The 22,649-nt window shown below is 23.9% G+C and overlaps 1 protein-coding gene across 16 annotated transcripts in view; it reads left to right on the top strand.

Annotated features, from left to right (window-relative positions):
* Positions 1 to 22,649, top strand: part of LOC122855551 (neurobeachin) — a 149,138-nt gene that overhangs the window by 43,528 nt on the left and 82,961 nt on the right. For 9 of the 16 annotated variants that reach the window (XM_044157003.1, XM_044157004.1, XM_044157012.1 and 6 more), the window contains exon 1: positions 7,108 to 9,044. The exons of the other annotated variants lie outside the window; for them this stretch is intronic. In XM_044157003.1, the coding sequence (XP_044012938.1) occupies positions 8,841 to 9,044 (204 nt within the window). In that variant the 5' untranslated portion in view covers positions 7,108 to 8,840. Of the gene's footprint in view, positions 1 to 7,107; positions 9,045 to 22,649 lie in introns of those variants that run through there. 16 annotated transcript variants of the gene reach the window in all.

Below are 22,649 nucleotides of genomic sequence, written 5' to 3' on the forward strand. Positions count from 1 at the left end.
GTATGTACGAAATGCCCAGAAAAAAATAGAATAAAAAAAAGAAACCTTATCTACCTTTTATAAACACATCCCTTGCTCAAGCTTCGAACCCATATTATATATAAAATTTTGATAAATGAATAATGCAACAACCACCATCAGGAATTTCGTAAAATATAAACATCAAAATTGTTAAACATACAGTGTTTGTAAAGTGTCAATAAAAATACAAAATTATTCCTATAAAATCTCTTGAAATTTTTTATATAAAAAATAAAGGATATATATTTTATACATATATTACATTTGTCTCATAAAGTATCGTTTACAAATTTTCAGAATTTTCTAGCTTTGCATTTTTTGTTAAATAAATATATGAAAAATAAAAAAAATATGCGTTCGTTCCATCGGCTGTACCTCGCTGCATAATATTATATATGCTAGTTCTGTGTGTGTAGTTGTTGAAAATAGATTATGAATATATCTATATATAGTTATAGTCATTGAAATTTAAATTGATATAGGGACAAGAGTAAAATGAAAAACCATATGATATTGAATTAATTTTGCAAAACCATTTTAAGTTAAAATACGATCTCGAAGGTAGCATATACGATGAGTAGAAAAAGAGAGAGAAAAGATGTCTGTCTAACTTTGTGAATTGAGGGAAAATATAAGGGAAAAAGAAAATAAATAAATAAAAAAAAATATGCGGAAATGAGAAAAATAAAAAAAATGTAATGGAACAGGGAAATGGTAACGTCACTCGGATATATCGTCGATTTAAGACTTCCAAAGACACAATTTATATATTTATATTTATTTTCAGCTTTAAAAAAGTATTATTTATTAAATACATCGTCTATTTTATTTATTTATTTATTTTATTTTAGTTTACCTTCATTTACTATACTGAAATAATTTAATACATTTGTAATTTAAGTTATAAAACAATCTATTTTACGTTGAATATTATTTTAATTATCTTACACAAATTTATCATTTGTATTCTGCATATAAAAGTTAATAATCTGTCATCAGCCCATTAGCAAACATTGATTTCTGCATAAATCAGTGTACAATAGACATGCGCTTCATGCACTGCATTAATCACAACAATGTGATAATTATAAAATCAAAAATTCTACATGTTACATGATTGTGTTTATTTATTCAACGAAAAAAAAAAATATAAAAATAAAACCAGCTTTTTCCTTCACAATAAAGAAACGTAGCCAATTATTTAAATTGTTCGCGGTATATGATTAATTTTTCATTGATGCATATTGCATAATTTTTTTTTTTTAAAGAAAAATAAAAGAATAGAAAACTTTGCGGTTCGGAGATTTAGAAAAATTAAAACCCACACATTTAATCATTTCATTGAGTACAAGCTTAATGAGGAAAAGTGCCAATTATATCAAATATTGGAAAAAAAATATATATTCAAAATTAAATGTCTATTGATTTATTTAAATATTATTGAATATATATGCTCAAGTATTTATAGATTAAATTTTTGATTGATTTAAAATGAAAAAAAAAAATTGATTGACGTCAGTATACATATATTGACAAACTAACCAATGACCCGATTAAGACGTAATGCTTGTACATGTCTTCAACAATAGAAGCATTAGACGGCTGACATTGTCCAACCAAACATTACCAAATCTACATGTGACACGTTAATGTCTATGTGGTCTTGATTACGCATCACTTGCTTTATCACTGTGATATATTTATTTAAAAAATTTTACCCAAATACCAAGTGGTCAATTGTAATTTATTTATTTTTTTTTAAATCCTTTTTTAATAAAGATTTATTCATATTTTATTTATTTATTTAACACAGTGGATTATACGCGTAATTCCAAATGTGAATAGTATTTCGATTGTGGCTTTACCTATCGTTAACAATATCCTCTTGAATTCTCGTTAACTTTTTTCTATGTTTTTTTCATTCGTTTTTGTATTTTATTTTCTATTTTTTTTTTCATTTCATTTCATTTCTCTCGTTTGTATGAGTTTGCCATTTTCCTCACCATTCAAATATCGTTAAAATATTGCGAAAATTCTGTTCACAGATTCACTTTAAAAATATATATATATTTTTTTTTTTTTTCTATGAAATGCTCTATTTATAATACCCACCAGATGGGTGAATAATTATACCGAAAAAAAAGAAAAAAAATGAATTTCAATTGAATTGAAAAAAATGAATATAAAACAGTTTTTAATTATAATCAGTTGAATACAAAAATTCGAAACTAATGAGATGAGTTGGAAAAAAAAAATGTATATATATTTCTTTATGTATAAAAAATAATAAAATGTAATTTTATTTTTTTGTAAATTTATAAATTGCCGTGCAATATGACACATACATAATAGCTATAAAATTAAAAATAAAAAATATATTTTTACCTGCATGTTTTTAAATGCATAATAAAAGCGTTAACCACACGTGCAACTCTTGGTATAAAGCAGCTTGTACTAAACGCTATTCTCAACATTTTAACAATTTAGAAAATTATTTAGCAAATTTTTCCTTTGTTTTAATTTATATTCTAAAAAAAAATTTTAATATTCATATTTAAAATAATAATTCTAATCTAAAATGATAGTGTTAATTTAATTAAAATACAAATAATATTGTGTAACGTTATTTTGTAATATGAGATGGAATTTTTGTTGTTTTTTTTTTGTTTGTTTTTGAAACAACAAAATAAAAAGAAATTGAAAATAAAAAAGGTCAGGATTTTGGTGAAAAGCTTTAATGTTAGATGTTCGGTTAGATGTGCAATACACACCTATATGTGAATTCAGTGTCTTTGCTGTATCTGACTTGGTAGTTCCATTTTAAAACTCTCATTTCTTTTTCACCCAACATTCACCCAGATGTCACACAGGCAGAATGAGATTGCAGATAAAAAAGTTCTCAAAAGTAGCAGTTGGATTCTAGATAAGAAAAATAAAACAAGTAGAAAAAAAAAAGTAAATTATATATAAAAATCGAAATAAAAAAATTGAGTGTGAGAATTCTCTGTACAATTTTCCGATGGTTTCCAATACTTGTATTATCTCTCAAGTACATTTTTTTTTTTTTTTTCTACTATTAGATGAAATTTTACAAATGGAAAGATAAGAACTACTTTTTATTTTTATCTCTATAAAAATGAAAAATTCAAGAAATGTAAAAAATTATAAATACATGATGTTACTTTTTATTATTTAATTTTTTTTTATTTTCTTTGCATAGTATGTTTTTTACTTGCAACAAAAGTATTTCCTTTTCTCATCTTATTTTTCCTTTTTTCAATTCAATTTTTTTTTCTTCTGTACTCTCATCTTGCTTTTATTCCTTTTTTTAATTTTGTTTCTATTTTTGTTTCTAATTTTTCTGACAGTGCATCACATAACCAGTATCTTTTTTATTTTTTCCTCATTTTTTTTTTTACAAAAGACTCAAATAAAAAATGTGTACATATATTATTCATTTTTTTGTTACTTGATGTTTAATCTTTTTTTTTCCATTTTATTCAACAAAGAAATATTTGACCCTTTTATTTAATTTTATTTGAACAAATTACATTCTTTTTTTCGACAAGATTTTTTCATATATACAAAAAAAAATAATAATAAAAAATGACACTCGTTTTTAGTCTCGTTGATAATTTATGATTTAAAAAATTTTCACATGACCTTTATATATTACATGACATGTATGCATTGAGTCCTGGTTATGTCAAGCTTTCAACAGAGTGTCTCCTTAATCATTGGCACTTAACCCCTATGTGTGTGCACCTGACCACCATTTTGTATGGTGACAAAAGCACCACCTTTATACTACCCATATAAATGAAAATTTCTTGAACTATGATATATATTTTAATATTTTATAATATATACACGTATTATGTATTCTCTTGTATTTCAAGCAAAAAGCGATGAAATATTTTCAAAGCTTTATTTTATATATATGACATATACCTATATAAATCTGTGGTGTATTCAGGCTTTGTGACAAAACCAACTAGTGAGGAAGCAAAGAAAGAAATTACAAAAAAAAAAAAAAATTAAAACAATACTGAGTTCACCTGTATGCGAACCAACGACGACGACGTCGACGACGAGAAATGGACAAAAGAATGAAATTTTCGCTCGACTGGTTACCCCTATTGTCATCCTTCATAATTTTTTTCTTTTTTTTTTATTTGTATCCGTTGGGAGTGGTGTAGACTCACAGCATTTTAGTTCTTAGATAAAAAAATTTTTTTTTCAATTTTTTTTAATTCAAGTTTTAGCACAGTTTAAAAATATTTTTCTACAAATTTATATATGTCGTATGATGTGGTGCATCTTTTTTTTTTTTTTTCAAAAATACATGTGAAATAATAATAATAATAATCTTGGGAATGGACAGCATATTTTAATTCACAACTGAAATATCCAGACACAAAAGTTTGTTTGTTTTTTTTATTTTGAAAAAAAGATAAATGTGAGTTTTGAATAATGTTTAGTATACTCCATAGTATTTTATAACACAAAAGTTGGTGATATCAAAAACTCAATTTCATCAAATTTGATAAAATCTGAATAGTTTTTTTTTTTTCTTCTTTTTTCTCAGTGCGGTAGACTTGTTATATATATGTTAGTGATGCAAACTCATGTGGTGAGTTAACAGTGAGAAATCCGTTTCCAAACTTTAGTCACACATGAGTGAGACTAAAGAAAACCACGATTTATCTTCTTTTGCTTTTTTTTATTTTTATATCGCTATTGGTAAATCTCGAAAAAAAAAAAAGACAGTGAAAAACTTAGCAACGAAAAGACTTATCTCTATTGTCAGGGTTAATTCTTGAAAATTTGTTGAAAATGTTTTTATATTTTTTTTTTTTCCTCATTCTTTTTCATTAATATACCTGATTTCATTTTTTATTTTTTTTTTTCAAGAGTTCAAAAGTTTATCAAACTGTTCAAAAGTAATCAAGTTTTTTAATTATTATTTATTTATATATATGTATTATTATTTTTTTTTTGTATTAATTTATAAAGCATTATAATGAGTAATAAGTTTTTTTGATTTTTAAATAAAATTATATTTACACTTGGACAGATATCAAACTGATAAACTCCAATTAAAACTCTTTGGCTATATAAGTCGTTGGAAACTCAGAAATAATTTATTCTCAAAAACAAATTACGAAATTACAATTTGTGACATTTTCCAAGTTTATCCTACCTTTTTTCATTTGTCATAGTTTTAAAATAATAATTATTATTTAGCTTCTATATTTTTTTAAAATTTCGTATGTTTATATGCAAAAGAGAGGAGGAAAAAATAAAAGATAATGATAAATAAATAGTTGAACAGTTGACAAATTTCTCATAAGCATAATGAAACAGAACCGTTTGATGTTTATGAGATGATACTGCTGTTATTGGACAAGAGATCCTTAATGAACATGTTTGAAACTTTATCTTGTTGTGCTCTGGAAATAGATATATGTACATTTGACTAACGACGACAGCTAATACTGGTATTTTGCTTGTACTATATTTTTTTTTTTCTTTTATCTCTTACACTTTTTATTTCCGAGGATCAGTGAGGATTACAAGTAAAATCTATCTCTATTATACTCACATAAAAAATATATGCCAACTTGTATTTTACTATTTTACTAAAGGATTTGCTGAAAAAAAAAAAAAATGAAAATTGTTACATGAAAATTATTCATTTTTATTTTTAGAAAAATTTTAATTTTATTTAATAGAAAAATACAAATTCGTGATCATGACTTTGTCTTGTATGTTTAGAAAAATATAAACAATTTCATTAAAAATATTTCAAGTAAGAAATTTAATTATATGGGTGGGGCAATTCATCATGATAAGTAAGTCACGATAGTCGTTAATATCCATATAATATATTAACAATAGTTTGTGCAAGTATTAAATATCTTATTTGTTGCTGAGCCTTCCATAAACAAAACCACCTTTGGCAAAGACTTTTGTCTTTCTCTCTCACTTATTCGATCGTTTAGTCAAGTTTTCAAACATTGCCATGAGACATTCAACTCTAGCTCATACACTATCCTCCTTGCCAAAATATCAAAGTATGAATAAGATAATCCTTTTATTTTATCGATTCATTACCATTACTTTGACAATTGCTTTATCAACTTATTCGTATAAATCACATTGAAAATTTATATATATTGATTAATGAATTTTCAAAACTTTTTTATTATATTCTCTTTTTTTTTTCGTTCATTTTTTTGTTCATTCGAAAATGGTGAAAGAAATGATTTAAAAATATCAATTGAATTTATTGATGTGGAAAACATGTTAAATTGTAGATATTCAAAGTTGGTCATTCGTTATAGTTTTAACATATTCAGTTGTCACGAATTATTCACTGACTTTGAATTGATGTGTATATATAAATTTAAATGAAAATAAAAAAAAAAAACAATTGGTAAATTGATGATGGTAAAGGTAAAGTAAAGGAATTTCGGACAACAACACAAATCCGTTAAATGTTGCATTGAATCGATGAGAAAGATACACAACTGACAATAGTGAGCAACATCCGTACTTACAATATCGATCTTGAAGTTTGTGCTTTTGTTCATGTGATTAAGTGTTAAAGACCAGTACATCCACCACTAGATACATATCAAATTTAATGATTTTAGTACTGTACAATTAATCAAGATAATTTGTTGATACAATTTTTTTTATAATCTCTAAACATCAAGTTAAATAAATGACAATGTGTAATGTAAAAAAAGAAAAAAGAAAATAATGAAATGGAATGTGACTTTTGACTGAAGCTGCAAGTACAAGAGTAGTAAGATGTTCAAGTCTCGTTGATATAATAAAAGAAATCGAATATGAAAATCGAGAAAAATAAAAACGACGTGGTTGTTGGAATGGTCGACTGACAGTGTGTGTGTGTGTTTGTGAGGGGTGGTTTATTTGGGGGTAGCGATAAGGGGTATTGAGAGGAAAGAAGGGTATAGGGTGGCGCCGGAGGCCGCGCCGTCGCCCCAGCATCCCCCGTGTGACGCCTGTATTTTGCAAAGGCGCACCCACCATGCTGAAACAATCTCACTAGTCATACGTTGGTCCATTGCGAGTGACTGCTTCAGGCGTATATAACCATACTATTCACATACTCTACAAGTTGACAATTTACATGATAGAAAAAAAAAATTTTAATATAGTCGATACTTTTCTTCAATTTAAATCACAAGTGAATTGAACATTTATTTATTTTCTTTTTTTTTGGTTAATTTAAAACGATTTATTGATTTATTGTTATACTTTTAAATTAACTTGATGTTGCTTAATTAAAAAAAAATTATTGTGGTGCAATTAAGATTCTAAATGCTAAATGATTTTAATAAGTCATTTTTTTTTTTTTTTTTAAACTGAAAAACAATTTTTGATTCAAAGTGTATTTGTTTTTTTTGTTTTTAAAGTGTTGTTTTATTGGATTACAGTTTTTTAGTTTTAGTAATTATATAAAATCATATAATTATAAATTTTTTTAATCATTATTAAAACAAATAATAATAATTTAAAATTCAAAATATATAGTTGAAAAATAATCAATATAAACAATTTAAAAAATGGATACATTTTTAATAATTGGTATCTGTTTTCTTTGCTATGAAGTTTGTGATTTAATAGTACGTTATGCAACACCACCAAATAGTGGACCTCAAGATACTGGACCATCAACACCACCATCTCCTCGTGTTTATTCAATTTCACAAAAAATTCCATCAAAATAATTTCATAATAAAGCTCAATGACTTATGACTAAAAATATTTGATAAAAAACAAAAAAAAATGTCATTTCAATTTGTCAAGTTGTTGAGGAAATGATTGAATACTCTTGAGGATACATTTAATCGTGACCCAACGACCACAAACGGAATCAAGTGCAAGTGAGTCTATTGATAAACCACATCAATGTTGTAACTCTCTGGTTTCTGAAAATAAACCAAGTGTTTGTTTTCGTATTCTCGTTGAGTTCGATAGAACAATCTCGTGAGAAATGAGAGTTGCTAAACTTGAGTTTAAATTTGTTTAAACAACTAAGTTCTATCCATCTGACTTAAATCCCTACAAATTATTATTAAACAATAAAACATGTTCTGTTTATATTACAAAAAAAAAAAAAAAAACAATCAATATAATATGTTTTAATTAATGTAATTAATGTTAATGTTAATTATAAAACAGTCGAAGGATTTCAAATAATTGAAAGTTTAATTATCGATGTTTACATAATAGCAATGTGTTTGTGAATTTTATGTGAGTGTGTGTGTGTCTGTGTTGTGTAACAATCCTTTGTAATTCAACTCGAGTATCAATACCTAATGAATTAATTGAAAGACTATCATGTACAATGATAATGCATCATTGAATTATCAAATGAAAAAATTGATATCAAAATCATCCTTAACAACAGTATTGAATTAATTAAAAAAATTCATTCACCTATTTTTTTCGTTTCTATTCATTGATATGCTGTATCATGCAGCTTTTTGATATTAAAAAAAAGAAAAAAAAAATGACATACAAATGATTGGCAAATCATAACAATAGAATATAAAATAAAAAAAATTTATTTGATGATGGTGAAAAATTTGATGTTTTGAAAAGAATAAAAATGAAATCGATATGCTTCAACGTGGATACTTATTTATTGTGACCCGGTTGAAAACTTGAGTAATCTGTATCAAAAAGGATTTGCCAAAAAGAGGAAAAAAGAATATATATAAAAAATAATAATAATTGTTATTATAATAATAATAGAGAAGAAAGAAAAGAAAAAAGAAAAAATGGATTCGTTGGAGCGTACGATGAGTTCTGGATCTCATCATTCAGCTCTAACAGCAGCATCACGAACTCAAAATGCTTGTGTCCAAGCAAGTTTGTGCTCGGTGATTGGACGAAAGGGTCGTCATTTAACTGGCACATTTTGTCTCACTGGTGACACAATGGAGGGCATTATACAATGTCTTGTTTTTCTCAAAGCATTTTCGGTAAGATAATTATGAAAATTAATTATTCAAAATATAATTAATAAATTTTAATATTTATTATTTGATAAGAAAAACATTTAAAGTTTATTATCGATTATTTATCTTGTATTTAGTTGAAATTTTCAACAAACTGTATCAAAAGATTTGAATAAATATAAATTTGTGGTTCTTGAGGATTATTAACTTTTAGATGAATATTATTTTGCGAGTCAGTATCAAGTTTACTTGGTTATTATCATGTTAGTATATATATTTTATTGGAAAGTGATAAGATGATACCATTTATTGGTAAATTTTGAGAAAATGAAACTGCGATGAATTTTAACCTCTTACCTTTTTTTAAACTTTGTTTCAAATAAAACTTTTTCGATAAAACTTTTTTTTTTTTTGCCTCTTTTTCTTTTCAAGACTACTTGAATTGTTTATAAAATGGTTTTTTTTTTATTCATCTTTATATTAATTATAATTTTATCATTTTTTTTTATTAAAAAATGACAAAGTGTTTGTGCTTGTTTTCTTATTTTGAAATTTATTTTGAAGATAAAATGTTAAGTCAAATTTATGGGAATTTTTGGAGAAAAAAAATATATATATTTGCTGAGATTTTTTGGGATAAATAGAGAATAAAGTGCCAGGTAAGGTAGAAAGTAGATGTTCATAAAGAAAAATGATGGAATCCATTGTATGGCATCTGCAAATTTTTATCTGTCATTGCGATTCCAGTTGGATCATTTTTCAAGGGTTAAACTCGACGAATTTTCGTGTTGATATTTGAAAATAAAAATTTTATTTGGAATACGTAGAAATATAAAAAAATATTTCAATTTATTAATTTAAAAATTAATAATTTTCATGATACGTTCTTATATATAAAATTAAATTTCTTTTTTTTTTTTTCGTTATTTAATTATTTGTAAAATAAAAAATCAATGTTGTTATTCAAATACTTGAGAATATCTTGATAATCTCTAAAAGTTAAACTAAGAAAATAACTCTTTAAAAATTTTAATTGATCTTGACACGCTTGATGAGTTGCGTTATTCAATTAACTAACTTGACGTCCGATGTGTTGATTCAGTTTTGCCAAACTCTAAAAAGTTTTACAAATAAGATTTAAAGTTTTTCTTTGAAAACAAAAACTAAAATATCAAAAATTTATATTTATAATAAAATCATATAATGTCAATAATTATTTAATTAAATCTTTCAAGATTTTCATTATTTTTCTTTTGAAAAAAAAAATATTTAATTAAATTGTAAATTATGTTATCGCTGTTTATTAATTAATTCTATTTGATTATTTTATATGTTTAATTCAATGTATTAAATATTTGTTTTAATAGTTTTTTGTAAATATTTTATTTTAATTAAGTTTTTGTATAAATTCAAGTTTATTTAAAGTAGTTGATATATACAGTTACATTTTATCTATATTTAACATCTACAATTGCATTTATAAGTCTTGATAGAAATAAATTATATTGTTAGTTAAATTAGTAATTATTATTGTTGTTTTATTGAATCAAATATTCAAGATTTTCAATAATAATAATTTGTAAAATGATATATTTTATTTACATAATTTATTTATTATTGCTTTATTTCTAATTTATTTATTTATCCTTTATGTTGTTAAATTTACTATTATTATTATTATTTATTATTTTATCGAAACTTTATGTAAGTTATTTATTTAATATTTAAAATATTAACAAGTTGTTATATTTCAAGAATAATTTGTTACAATTATTAATCATTCGTACAAATCGATTCACAAAAAAAAAACCCTCGTAACATACATCGGTTTCGAAAAAAAAAAATATTTTTTTTATAAATTATTTCACCACTTTAGTTCTCCTATTATTATTATTGTTGATTATTATTTTATTATTTCTATTATTTATTTATTTTATAAAAAAAAAAGTTAGTTACTGTTGATTTATTTTTTCGAATAATTTTTTTAACATGCGTTTGCGATTCAATGGCAATAAATACCCAATACAACAGTTGTGAATAAAATAAAAAAATTTTATGCATAAAATTTATTTAAAAATAAAAAAAAAATATATCGATAGAGTAATGGTCCACGAATAGTTTATTTAGTGTTTTTTATTTTCGTGCTTTTTTTATATTCATTTTCATTTCGATTTGACACAATGAAATCATTCGTTGATTATATATTGCAAATAAATTCGTATAAATTTTGGCAATACGTTAAAATTGACGATGCATGGTTTAATAAATTATCACTGAGATATGCCTACGTGTTAAACGGATATACATGAATGAATTTACCGCAAGCTCATTCTATTCAAACGTCAATAATGATATTTTAAAAAAATCACGAAAAAAAAAACATAAAATCCATTTATTTATTATCAAAAATAAATAAATAAATATATAGCAATAAATATATTTTTTTTTTATATACCAAAATATATTCAAATAAAATAAATTTATCCAATAAAATAGCCAATATGTAATGTCAATTTTCATGAATATCATTGAGTTTGAATTGGTAAAATATTGAAGGTGCGCGTATTCCGAATCAAATGTCAAAGCAATTTCACGCAGCTGGTGACACACGAGGACATTGGAGAAGTGAGATATGCACTTGGGTCTTCAGCTTGAAATTTTTTATAGTCAAAATAGCAATATACATAGACATTAAATTTTATATCGTGGAAAAATTATAAATAAATAATAAGGGATAGTATTTTTAGAGAAAAAAATATGGAGAAAAAGTCTATAAATATTTTAAACAATCAATATGAATTATGATATATTTATTTATTAAAATTATTAGGTGAAAATAATATCAAGCTTATGAAAATAAATAAAATGAGCTTTTTGTATATTTTTTTTATGATGTTCATTGTTGAGATAAGATACCGGACATGACAGTTAACCACAGTATAAAAATTCTTATCAAAGTTTCAGTGTTAAAACCATTAGCGTTAATGGAAAAAAAGTAGTGAAGAATACAGTACATTGTCCTTTGTTATCAAATTAACTAAAGTAAAAAGAAAAATAAAAAAAAATTATTTCTTACATAGATCATTTTACTAAACTTTTAAAATTATTTTTCCTTAAATTGATTTATGAGTTGAGTAAAAGTGCAAAAAAAAAAAACATTTAAAATATAATTTAGTATTTATATATTTATAATTTCAATTTATAATAATTTTAAATGCAATTTACTTATAATTTTTTTATTTGTTTTTAAATTTTTAATTTATATAAATACTTTTAAATGAAATTTATTTTTATTTACAAAGTATAAAAAAATTTTTTACTTTTGTTATTTTAAAAAATGTCATTGTAAAAACATGTTAACGATGAAATTAAATTTTTTATTATTTTTATTATTATATATTTTTTTTTCTTTTCGTTATATGTAAGCTCTTATGTTTTTCTTTTGTTATGCTGGAAAGATTAGAGATATGAAGAAGATAAAATATTTTCTTGAAAGCTCATAGAAATTTTTCATTCTCTTGACGTTATTTTATTTTTTTGTACAAAATGCGTATCATATGTCTGACAAAAAAAATTTTACAACATCTAATTTTTTTTGTTATTTTTTTTATAATAAAAACAAAATTTTATTAGTTTTATATTACATTTGTTGAACTTGTGAGAAATAGAAAATGCACTTTTATATTTATTTTATAACTCATGATAAATATTTTTAAAAAAGAAAATTAAATACAAAAATTTTCCACTGATGTTTAAATTATTCTGTATGATTATTTTTGCTACATATTTTTTTTTTTTACTGGTAAAAATAGAAAAGCTAAAATTGCAGAAAATAATGGTTCGTTATATGCTCATAATCAAGTATTCATTACTCGTTGATTTTCCCTGTGTATACTTGAACAATAATTATACCTTACTTTTCACTCAAATTCGCCGTTAATTACAGTGTATTAATGAAAATTAAAATATTGATTTCTTCTTCACACTGACTTGATTAATTAAAAAAAGTAAACAAAAAAAATCAAATGCAAAATGAGCAGCCAATTTAGTAAAATATATATGTAAAATCGTGAAAAGGACAAAGAAATCCCAGGATAAATTAGATGGGTTGACCTGGTGCCTCTATGGAATCAATTGTCAACCACAATTCCCCAGTTGGCATCCTACACACATAGTTCCAGTAGTTTCGTTTATCCATTACATAAATATAGAGCCAATTGGTATATAGATTTACACATAAATCAATCACCACTCAGACAGTATAATTTATCACACGTCTATAATTTATCTTCGATATACATTGAAAATTACAATAATAAAATTTCATACAAAATATAAATATAGACGTTGGTTTTCTTTTTTTTCTATTTCCATTTGTATGTATGTATTTTTCAGGAAATTGCAAACACCATAGCTAATTGGTTAGTGGTAGTACCCGGTCATGATTGTAACTAGATTACTGAGCGGAAATCGCTGGCAAGCTCGCTTGTTCGGATGTTTTAACTCTATACATTTTACCTCTCATTTTGAATTGGGATTTTTTTTATTTTATTATTTTTTCTTTTTAACCCTTTTCTCCTATGTGCGTTTGATTTGTTTTTTTTTTTTTTTCTGCCCTGGATCTACAAATTTTAAAGCTATGCAATTAAATAGACTAACTGTAATTTTTTTTTGCTTTTTTTATATTTAGTTTTAAATTTCAAAAATATTTCATTATTAGAAATAAAAAACTTTTAATTTTTTTTTATTTTTAAGGATTATTTTATGTACAAAAAGTCTTTATATATATTTTTTTTTATATTTAAAAAAAAAGTTTTAAATTCTCTTGGATATTTGATCGATTGAATTTTATATATTTTTTTTTTCGAGCTTTTATGGCTGGCTGTCGATGTGAGAGCGCGTAAGTGCGTCTTTTGAAAGAATATGTCGTAAATTTTGGTTATAGTGCTCATCAATATCTTTTTTTTTTTTTTTTTCTCATTGATTTTTTTATTCACCTATCGTATATCTCAATAGTTCAATAGTGCGAGTATATGACTTCCGTTTTGGTCGCTAATGCGTCACCATTAGTCACTCGCATTTCAATAAAATAGTGGCACTCTATCAAAATATACAAGACTTATAAATCACCTTCGACATTAAATGATTGATTTTAATTATATAAACGTTTTTTTATTATTTTTTTTATAAATTAATTATCAAAAAATATAAGTACTATAGTAATTTACAAAACTATATACATACAATATTTTATTTCTTTATATTTTTTTTGTTTTTTTCTAAAACAAATATCATATTTTTAGCATCGAGTATTTTCATTTCAAGTGGTTTTAATTTTTTTTCACTTTTGTATTTATTTCTCTGTATATATTTTTCCAATTGATCAAGCCTCAAAAGGATACATAGAAACAAATATACCTCATACAGAAAAAATATAAAAAAAAAAATTTCACCGTTGAATTTTTCTGAGAAATACTCGTTATACACGTTCTATTCATTTAATTTACTTTTTCTATTTTATTTATTTTATTTTTTTCATAGAAATTGTTATTGTTGCTATGATGAATTTACCCCATAATTCCGAGTTATTTTTTCTTATTATAAAAAATTAATTGACCAGACTAGAGATACTCGTGCAATGGCCGATGAAAAAAAAAAAGAAAAAAATTGTATGAGCTGGTCTGACGTAATACTGACTTCATCTACTTGTTTTTCTTTTTTGCTATTAAAAAAAAAAAAACTACGTATTAATTAATTTTATTTTTTCTTTTATGTTTCAGGTATGTACCTTGATGATATTCGCAAATTAAATGGAACAACCAACCCATATAAATGATTACGTGAGAATTAATAACAAAAAAAAAAAAAAAACAATGTTTTATAATTGTCTTGTCAAATAAGAAATGAAAAAAAAATGAAAATTAAATACTGTTTACGTGTATGTCTGTAACTAATTAAATACAGGATTTTATTTTTCTTAAATGTGTGTCGTTTTTTTGTAGTAATTTTATGTATTTAATTATTATTATTTTTTTATTTCTTATTTGTTATTATTTTTTTATGATTTATATTTTAAATTTTAAATATTGATTTGGCTATGTCAAAACATGAGGGTGATATAAAGAAAAAAAAAAAATTATATATTTTTAAGCGAAATTCAAAAGTTATGTGATCGGTGATGTAAAAAGTTCTAAGCTAGTGCAAATAGAAAAACTTTGTGTTTCCCAAAGGACTGAAAGTTACAATTTTTATAAAGTAAAAAAAAAAGTAAAATGAAAAAGTAGCAACTCAACAATGGCAAAGGATAGTTGAAAAATAAAAAAGTTTGTTTGATTTGATGAAAAATAAAGATATGCTATTTCAAAATCTTTAGGGAATTTTATCAGATCAGTCACCGGAGGGAGATATTTAACGCTGTCTTTATTATCTCCTTTGTTCAAATGATAATTACACAACTTTGATTGTTATCAGTTTCAGTCTCAATTGCCTTTTGAGTTAATTTAAATCTCAGAAACCCCTCTTTTTTTTATTATTATTATTTAACAGAGAAAAAAATAAAACAATTGTTGACAGACGATTAAATCTGATCCTCTTTTTTTTTATTTTTTCATTCTGTTGTTTTTTAACTCTATGTTTATTAACAAGAATGCTCAATGAACAATGTCCATTCTTGAGTTTTATGAGATGGAAGTATTGAGATTATAAGAGATTTTTCAGTTACTCGTTTTTTTTTTTTATTTTTTCAATCGTTTCAATTCGAAGCGTTGCTATCTTTATAAGATAAAACATTTTTTTTTTGCTACTACTCCATAAAAAAAACTTGAGATAAATTTAAAAAAAAAAAAATACATTTAATTCTATTTTTTTTATTTTTCTCATTTTATTTATGACTCATTTTTTTTTCTTTTTTTTTCACATCGATGCCTAGATAAAGTGCCAAAAACTATTAAATTCTAATAAATTATATTTTTCGAGTAATTTTTCATTTTTCTATACATTAAAATTGCATATTTTCATATTTTTCATATGCACAATTTAAATTTCTTCTGATAGTGCTTGAAAAACAAAAATAATAATCATTGGCTTATTTTTTTCTTTCTTGTTTTTTTATAAAGTTAATAAAAAAGTGAATAAAAAAAATTGGTTTCATTGTTTCTAACCATAAAGTTTACGAGCATCCGCAGTGGCTATTAAATTCCATGAGTCCGTTGAGGATAATAAATATAACGTTTGGTAACACATTTATATCACTATGATTAATATTTAAAAATTAAAAAATTATATTAAATTTATTTTCGATTTTCTGTATTCAGAAAAGTGGCCCAATTTTCTTTTGTATAACATATTTTACAATGAAAATAGAAATGTTTATAAATAATAATTAATGATTCTAAACAAAAAGCTTTTTTATAGAGAAGAAAAAAAAACTATCAAATGAGTTTTTAAAATAAAAACTTACTGTAGATTCAAAGGGTTTAAAATTTGTTTTAATATAAAGTTTTGATAATTACTTGAGATACAGATTTTTCACAAATTGACGTACTTTTAAGTTAAACTAAATCCGCAAAATTAACTTACCATTTTAATATGCAAATAATAAAACTTGGTATATATTTTCTTATATACTTTACGTTATTTTGCAAAGACATACACACGTTGTACTTATAATTTTCGACATAATTTCCCAAGCATAGCAACTAACTTGCACTTGAAAAAATTAATGATAATATTTAGAAACATGAGTAAAATAATATTCTACATCCTTTTTTTTATTATTTCGTAAAACCATTTAAACTTTGTTTTCCCATTAAATAGCTCTTTACATCAAAGAATTAAAAATATTCAATATTTTCGAAAGAGTATTGAGCCATGCATGTAAAAGTCAAAATCCAAAGGTATTACGTTTATGCACATCAAAAGCATTGCAAAATAATTAGTAAATTTTTTTTTACATAAAAAAGTATATCTATCAAAGTACTTAGCATTTTTTTTTTTTTTTTTCAAAAATGATTTCAATAGATGCCAATCAAAATGTAATTTAAATTTATTATTATTATTTTAAAAGCTTTGTTTAAATTTTTTATGAATGGGAAAAAAAAAAAATAATAATTTTTTATGATTTAATAATGATAGAAGGTCTCATTTAAAACCCCCGAGATACTTACAATGTTGTCAAGTGTTTTTATACTTGATAAATCCACCCACAAAGTGACGACAATTTTGTTGACTTGTAGGCGGATTAAAATAGACTAAGAATCTTCAACATTACTCTACTTTTTTCTTCATTTTTTTTTATTTCTGTTTTCATTAAAATGAATAAAAAAAAAAAGTATTTTATTTGTGCATCAACTAAGTGTTTTTATAAAAATATTTTCTTCATTTTTTAATGGTATTATTCTTCTGAATTATTATTATTATTTTTTTTTTCATCCATGAATTTAAAATTTTCCTAATAAATTGGCAATTAATTTGAATGAAAAAAAAATTCACAACTCTTTTCTCAACGACAGTTTTTGATTTTATGAAAAATTTCCAATAAATATATTGAAAAATGAATAACCTCTTGATATCATATCAACAAAAATATAGACAAAAAAAAAAAAAAATACATATTGCCATTTGAGGTTTCATTTTTCACACTCAATGCACCGCTATCCAATTACATTTACTGTTGGTAAACCATAATAGTGTATATTAATAAAAAATGAAATTGGAAATATAATAATAAATATATATAAAGTTCAATCATATTTTTTTGTTTATCGAAATGAAAAACATAAAAAAAAAAAAAAAAGTAAATACTCATTGTTAATTAAAAAATAAATATATTTAAAAATTTTAATTAAAAATAAATAATAATAATATTAGCTCTACAATATAAAAGTTGGAAAAAAATAAATGTATAAATAATTAAAAACAAAAACAATTATTAAATTGAACTTTTAAGCTTTTTTTTTTTTATGTTTTAAAAAAATAATATCATTTACTATTATTTAATATAAAAGTATAAAGAGTATATTGCCATTATATGAGTCACTGAGTGACAACTTTCAAGTGTTTAATGAGTGAACGATGAAGATATTGCTTCAGCATGTTGAGTTTTCCACTATCTTCCACTCCAACTGGCTTTTGTATTTGTGTGCAAAACTCAATTCAATCCAACTCAGCTCAAAACTTGATCCAAGCAAACTTTAACATTTTTTTTATTTTCATTTTCATCATAGAAATTTTCCCATTTATATTATATATATATTTTATTTTCTAAATTAAATTTAAAGGATATAATAGTGTTCATAAAAAACCATTGTCATTTTCATATATTGACCAACTTTTACCACAAATTTCAATTTCATCAAAATTCAATTTATCACTTTACAAAGTATATTATAATTTTTTTATTTGAAGTTTTAAAATAAATTTTATATTGCATAAATATTTATGAAGAAAATTTAAGTGTTTTATAGCTGATAATATATTTTTTTAATTTTAATTTTTATTGAAAAATTTATCGTGAGTATGAATAAATGAAAATATGGCTGACTTAATATTGATATTTTTCACTTTTATTTAATGTATATTTTCACAATATGATGTAGACTTACCACATGATATATATTTATAATATTGTATTCGGATATTGTGGAAATATATATGAGAGTAACGATAAGCTCCTTGCTTATTCAATTCCACAACCAAAGGATATACGGTGTTTATATGCAAGTAGGCTTGCATATATAAATAAACACAATTTCTACCCTTTTCTATACACATTTAATATCTCCCTATGGTCCACAGCTGCAAATAATTCTGTGGCTTGTTTACATTACTATAGAATTTCCCACCTGACATTATATATACTTTAAAATTTCAACAAAGTAATATATTTTTTATTTTCATTTTATATTTGTAATAAAGTTTCAAGTTTAAAATTATGAATTTATATTTTCATTTCCATGGAGAATACACCATTTTCAATAAGTAGATTTATTATATTATTATTTTTTTTTTCCTCAAACAATATTGTTTTTAATATAAGATCGAAAAAATAAAATAAATAATTTTTGGTACATTCCTAATAATTTTTTAATCACACAAAGTTTTTATTTGAAATTAAAAAAATTTAATAAAAATATCAATTTAAAAAAGTAACAAGTTAATTATGATTTTTTAATTTATTCATTTTTTTTTTTTTTTTTCTTTCGTGATGTACTTAATTTTATTAATTTCATCATGTAGTAAAAAAAAAATTTTAATTAAAAATACAACAAACTGTGTTTTTAAATAAAAAAAATATTATTTTGTTTATATTATTGAGTTATTTTTACAAAAAAAAATATAGAGTAAAAGTATTTTAATAAAATTATGATATTTTTACGATGAAATGTAGATTTTGTTTTTGCATTTGTCATTGTCTAGTACATCAACAATACTTTATCATTATTATCACGAGTTTTATTTTTCATCTGGCTTATAAAATGAAAATAAAAATAAAGGTAGTATCTTTTAAACAAGTCATGCACATTCCACGTGATGTTGTCACATCTCCATATACAAAGGGATATTAGAAAAGAGTATTTCCCAACAGTAATCCAACTGATGCATCCCTTGTATTTCAATCTAAACTTTATATACTTCCATTATGAATATCAACACCTTTACAAATTTTACACATCAAAAAATTTCATTAATTTAATTTGAATAAATATAATTTACAGTATTTAATTATTATTTATTTACTTTTTTACTTTTTTTTTAATTAGAAACTCAGTTGCATCACAAGCACGTCTTATATATAAAAAAAATAAAGTTTATTTGCTTGTCAGAGGGTAAGTGGAAATCCTTGATTTACTCGGAGTTTTTATTGAGTTGAAGGATCGCGGGTTGCTAAAAAAGATAATAAAAAAAACCGAATGAAACGCGAAAATGAAAAAAAAGTAAAATAAAAATACATAATAATAACAATAAAAAAAAAAACCAGGTTATATCCAAGACATGGTGGATGGTCTGCTGGGGTATAGAGAAAGTGGCGCGTGACGGGAATGTTTCACTTGGTTGCAAAAGAGTAGTTGAGGAAGGAAGGGAATAAAAAGGGTTGCAGATGGAAGAATGCCTGCTCTTGTGTTCCATATATATAAGATATACTTGGACATTCTCAACTAACATCAACCCTCCCATCGTTCTGTTTTTGTCCTTTTTCTTTTATTTCTACATTTTGTTTGTTTTTTTTTTTTTTTTCATTTTCTTAGACCACCCCTATTTTCTTTATACTCACAAGGCGCCTGTCTTGCCACTAGCACTAGCCAATCCCACACAATACTCAACATCGTTTTGCCACTTCCGTTTCTTACCTTTTTTTCTATTTTATTTTGTGTCTTATATATATTTTTCTTCTTTATATGTCTGTACAGACTTTGCTGTTACCAGCCATTCTCTCTTATTTTTATAGTGGGCATAGGTACCTTCTGCTCCGGACGCACCCCTTCTTTCTTTATTTTTTTTTTCTCGCAAAACTACTACTTGACCTAGTTTTAAAACATTTGAATATTTATTTTATACATATATATATAGTTACAAGTTTTTTAGCACGTTGTGAAAAATAAAAAAGCTTGCAGATTATTTGAAGACTTATACGTGTTAAATGAAACGCAAACTTCTTAACTGCGTTTTCATTAAACTTGAATAAAATGAAAAACAAAAAAAAAAAAGAATTTAAAAAATAAAAAACTAAAGATTATCTGGTTTCTTGGTATATTATTTATTTATAATAATGGTTAGTTGAAAATTAATTTTGTTGAAATACATAAGAAGTTATATATTTGACTCAATGGAAATTCAAGGTTCATTGTGTTTGGTTATGTAAGTTAAGGAACAGGGTGTGTATTTTGGTTCATACTAATAAATGATGTTGCCTCAACGGCAAATGACATTTTCACTCTGTAATATTGTGCTGTGAAGATGGGTTGGAGGTTTTAAGGCATGTACTAGAGATAATGGATATGACTGAAAAGCCAACCGATGAAAATTATTGTTGGGTTGGTTCTGACCTAGAAGCTCTCTTGAAACTCAGATATGTTCGTAGTTACGTATTAGACATATAAAGTCCATTTTTGGTGGAACATTTACTGTAGAATACTCATGTTATTTTACTACGGAAGGAATTTTGATCAATTTAACTTTGATTTTGTATTAGTAATTTAAGTTTTCTACTTATTGAACAGTTTAAATTAAAAGCTTTTGTTAGTTATCAATGCTTATCATGATTTTATAAATTATCCAATTATTTTCTTTCTTTTATCTATCAATATATTTAAAATTATTTACTTTTTATTTCACATGTATACTTTATACACTAAATTGTAGTAAAAAAAAATTTATAAAAGAAAAATCAAGAAGTAATTTCGAGTCAGCAAAATAAATAACATACCTTGGGATTTTACTGGAAAATCTTTTTGTCATTGTAGTCGATAAAAACGTGATTAAAGACTTGCAAAGAAATAAAATGCAAAAAAAAATAAATTTTATATAAAGTTTTAGATTCCTCAGGGATATTTCAAAGACCTAATATTTTTATATTTTATTTTATTGTTAATATTGTATTGCTAGATGTTGGCAGAGTTTTTGGAAAATTGCCAATGCCGTAGGGCGTGAAACAAAAATTTATCAAAATTCAAAGACTAGAAATTTAATAACTTTGAGTGTTTTTTTTTTAATGAAAAGTAAATTTTTAAAATATTATCCAAGTTAAAAAAATATATATATTTTTTTAAATAGTAATACTATGTATGTGTTTGGATATACTTGATTTTTTATGATATTTTTTTTCTTTTACATTATCATGAGATCCACACATTTTGGCACATCAAACTCTCGATGAACTCATTTATCCTGATGCTGCCAATAAAAGCCAAATAAATCCTATCCTCCCTTTCGTTAGCCGTTACCAAAGTAAAATAGATTACCTAACAGCTGTTATATAAATCCTTTTAAAATTCTATTAGTTTTAAATTATTCGTTGAAATTTATCATTAAATCGTGAATTAAATATTTAAATGAAAATATTTCTTTAATTTTAAATTCTCGAACTGTTTTTAAAGATATTTCTTTGTTTTTTTTTTTAAATGAAAATTGTGGTTTGATAGCGATGATAGGTAATTATCTAATAGTACTAGAAATTTCAAGACTCTAGATAAACCATCAAAGTCAATAGATAGTGGTAAGTTAGATTATCAAGTAAACCTGTAATAGTGTATAGTTTTAGTAACGTCATTGCGGTTAGCAATGCAGACATGTCAAAGTTTTACCCCAATCTTGTAACAGCTTGACACAGTTAAGTAACATCATCGTTCAACATCTTGAACTTGAGTCAACGTTAAAGTCGAAAATTAAGTTTATATAAAAAATAAAATGTGGCTGCTATAAATTTATATACTATCTTATTTCACAAAACGAATCTTTTTATTTCATTTTTTTTCTTTTTTATTCTTTTCTTTTTTAAAGTGAATAAGTAGTGGTTCGTTTAGAACCACGTAGTATTAACGAGTTGAAAAATTTTACAAGACTTTTCTATGAACTTTTTTATGTACATGTAATTTATACACTGAGTAAAATTAAAATTTATTCAGTGGTTTT

Source organism: Aphidius gifuensis, linkage group LG4, assembly GCF_014905175.1.
Source record: "Aphidius gifuensis isolate YNYX2018 linkage group LG4, ASM1490517v1, whole genome shotgun sequence".
NCBI classification, from domain to species: domain Eukaryota; kingdom Metazoa; phylum Arthropoda; class Insecta; order Hymenoptera; family Braconidae; genus Aphidius; species Aphidius gifuensis.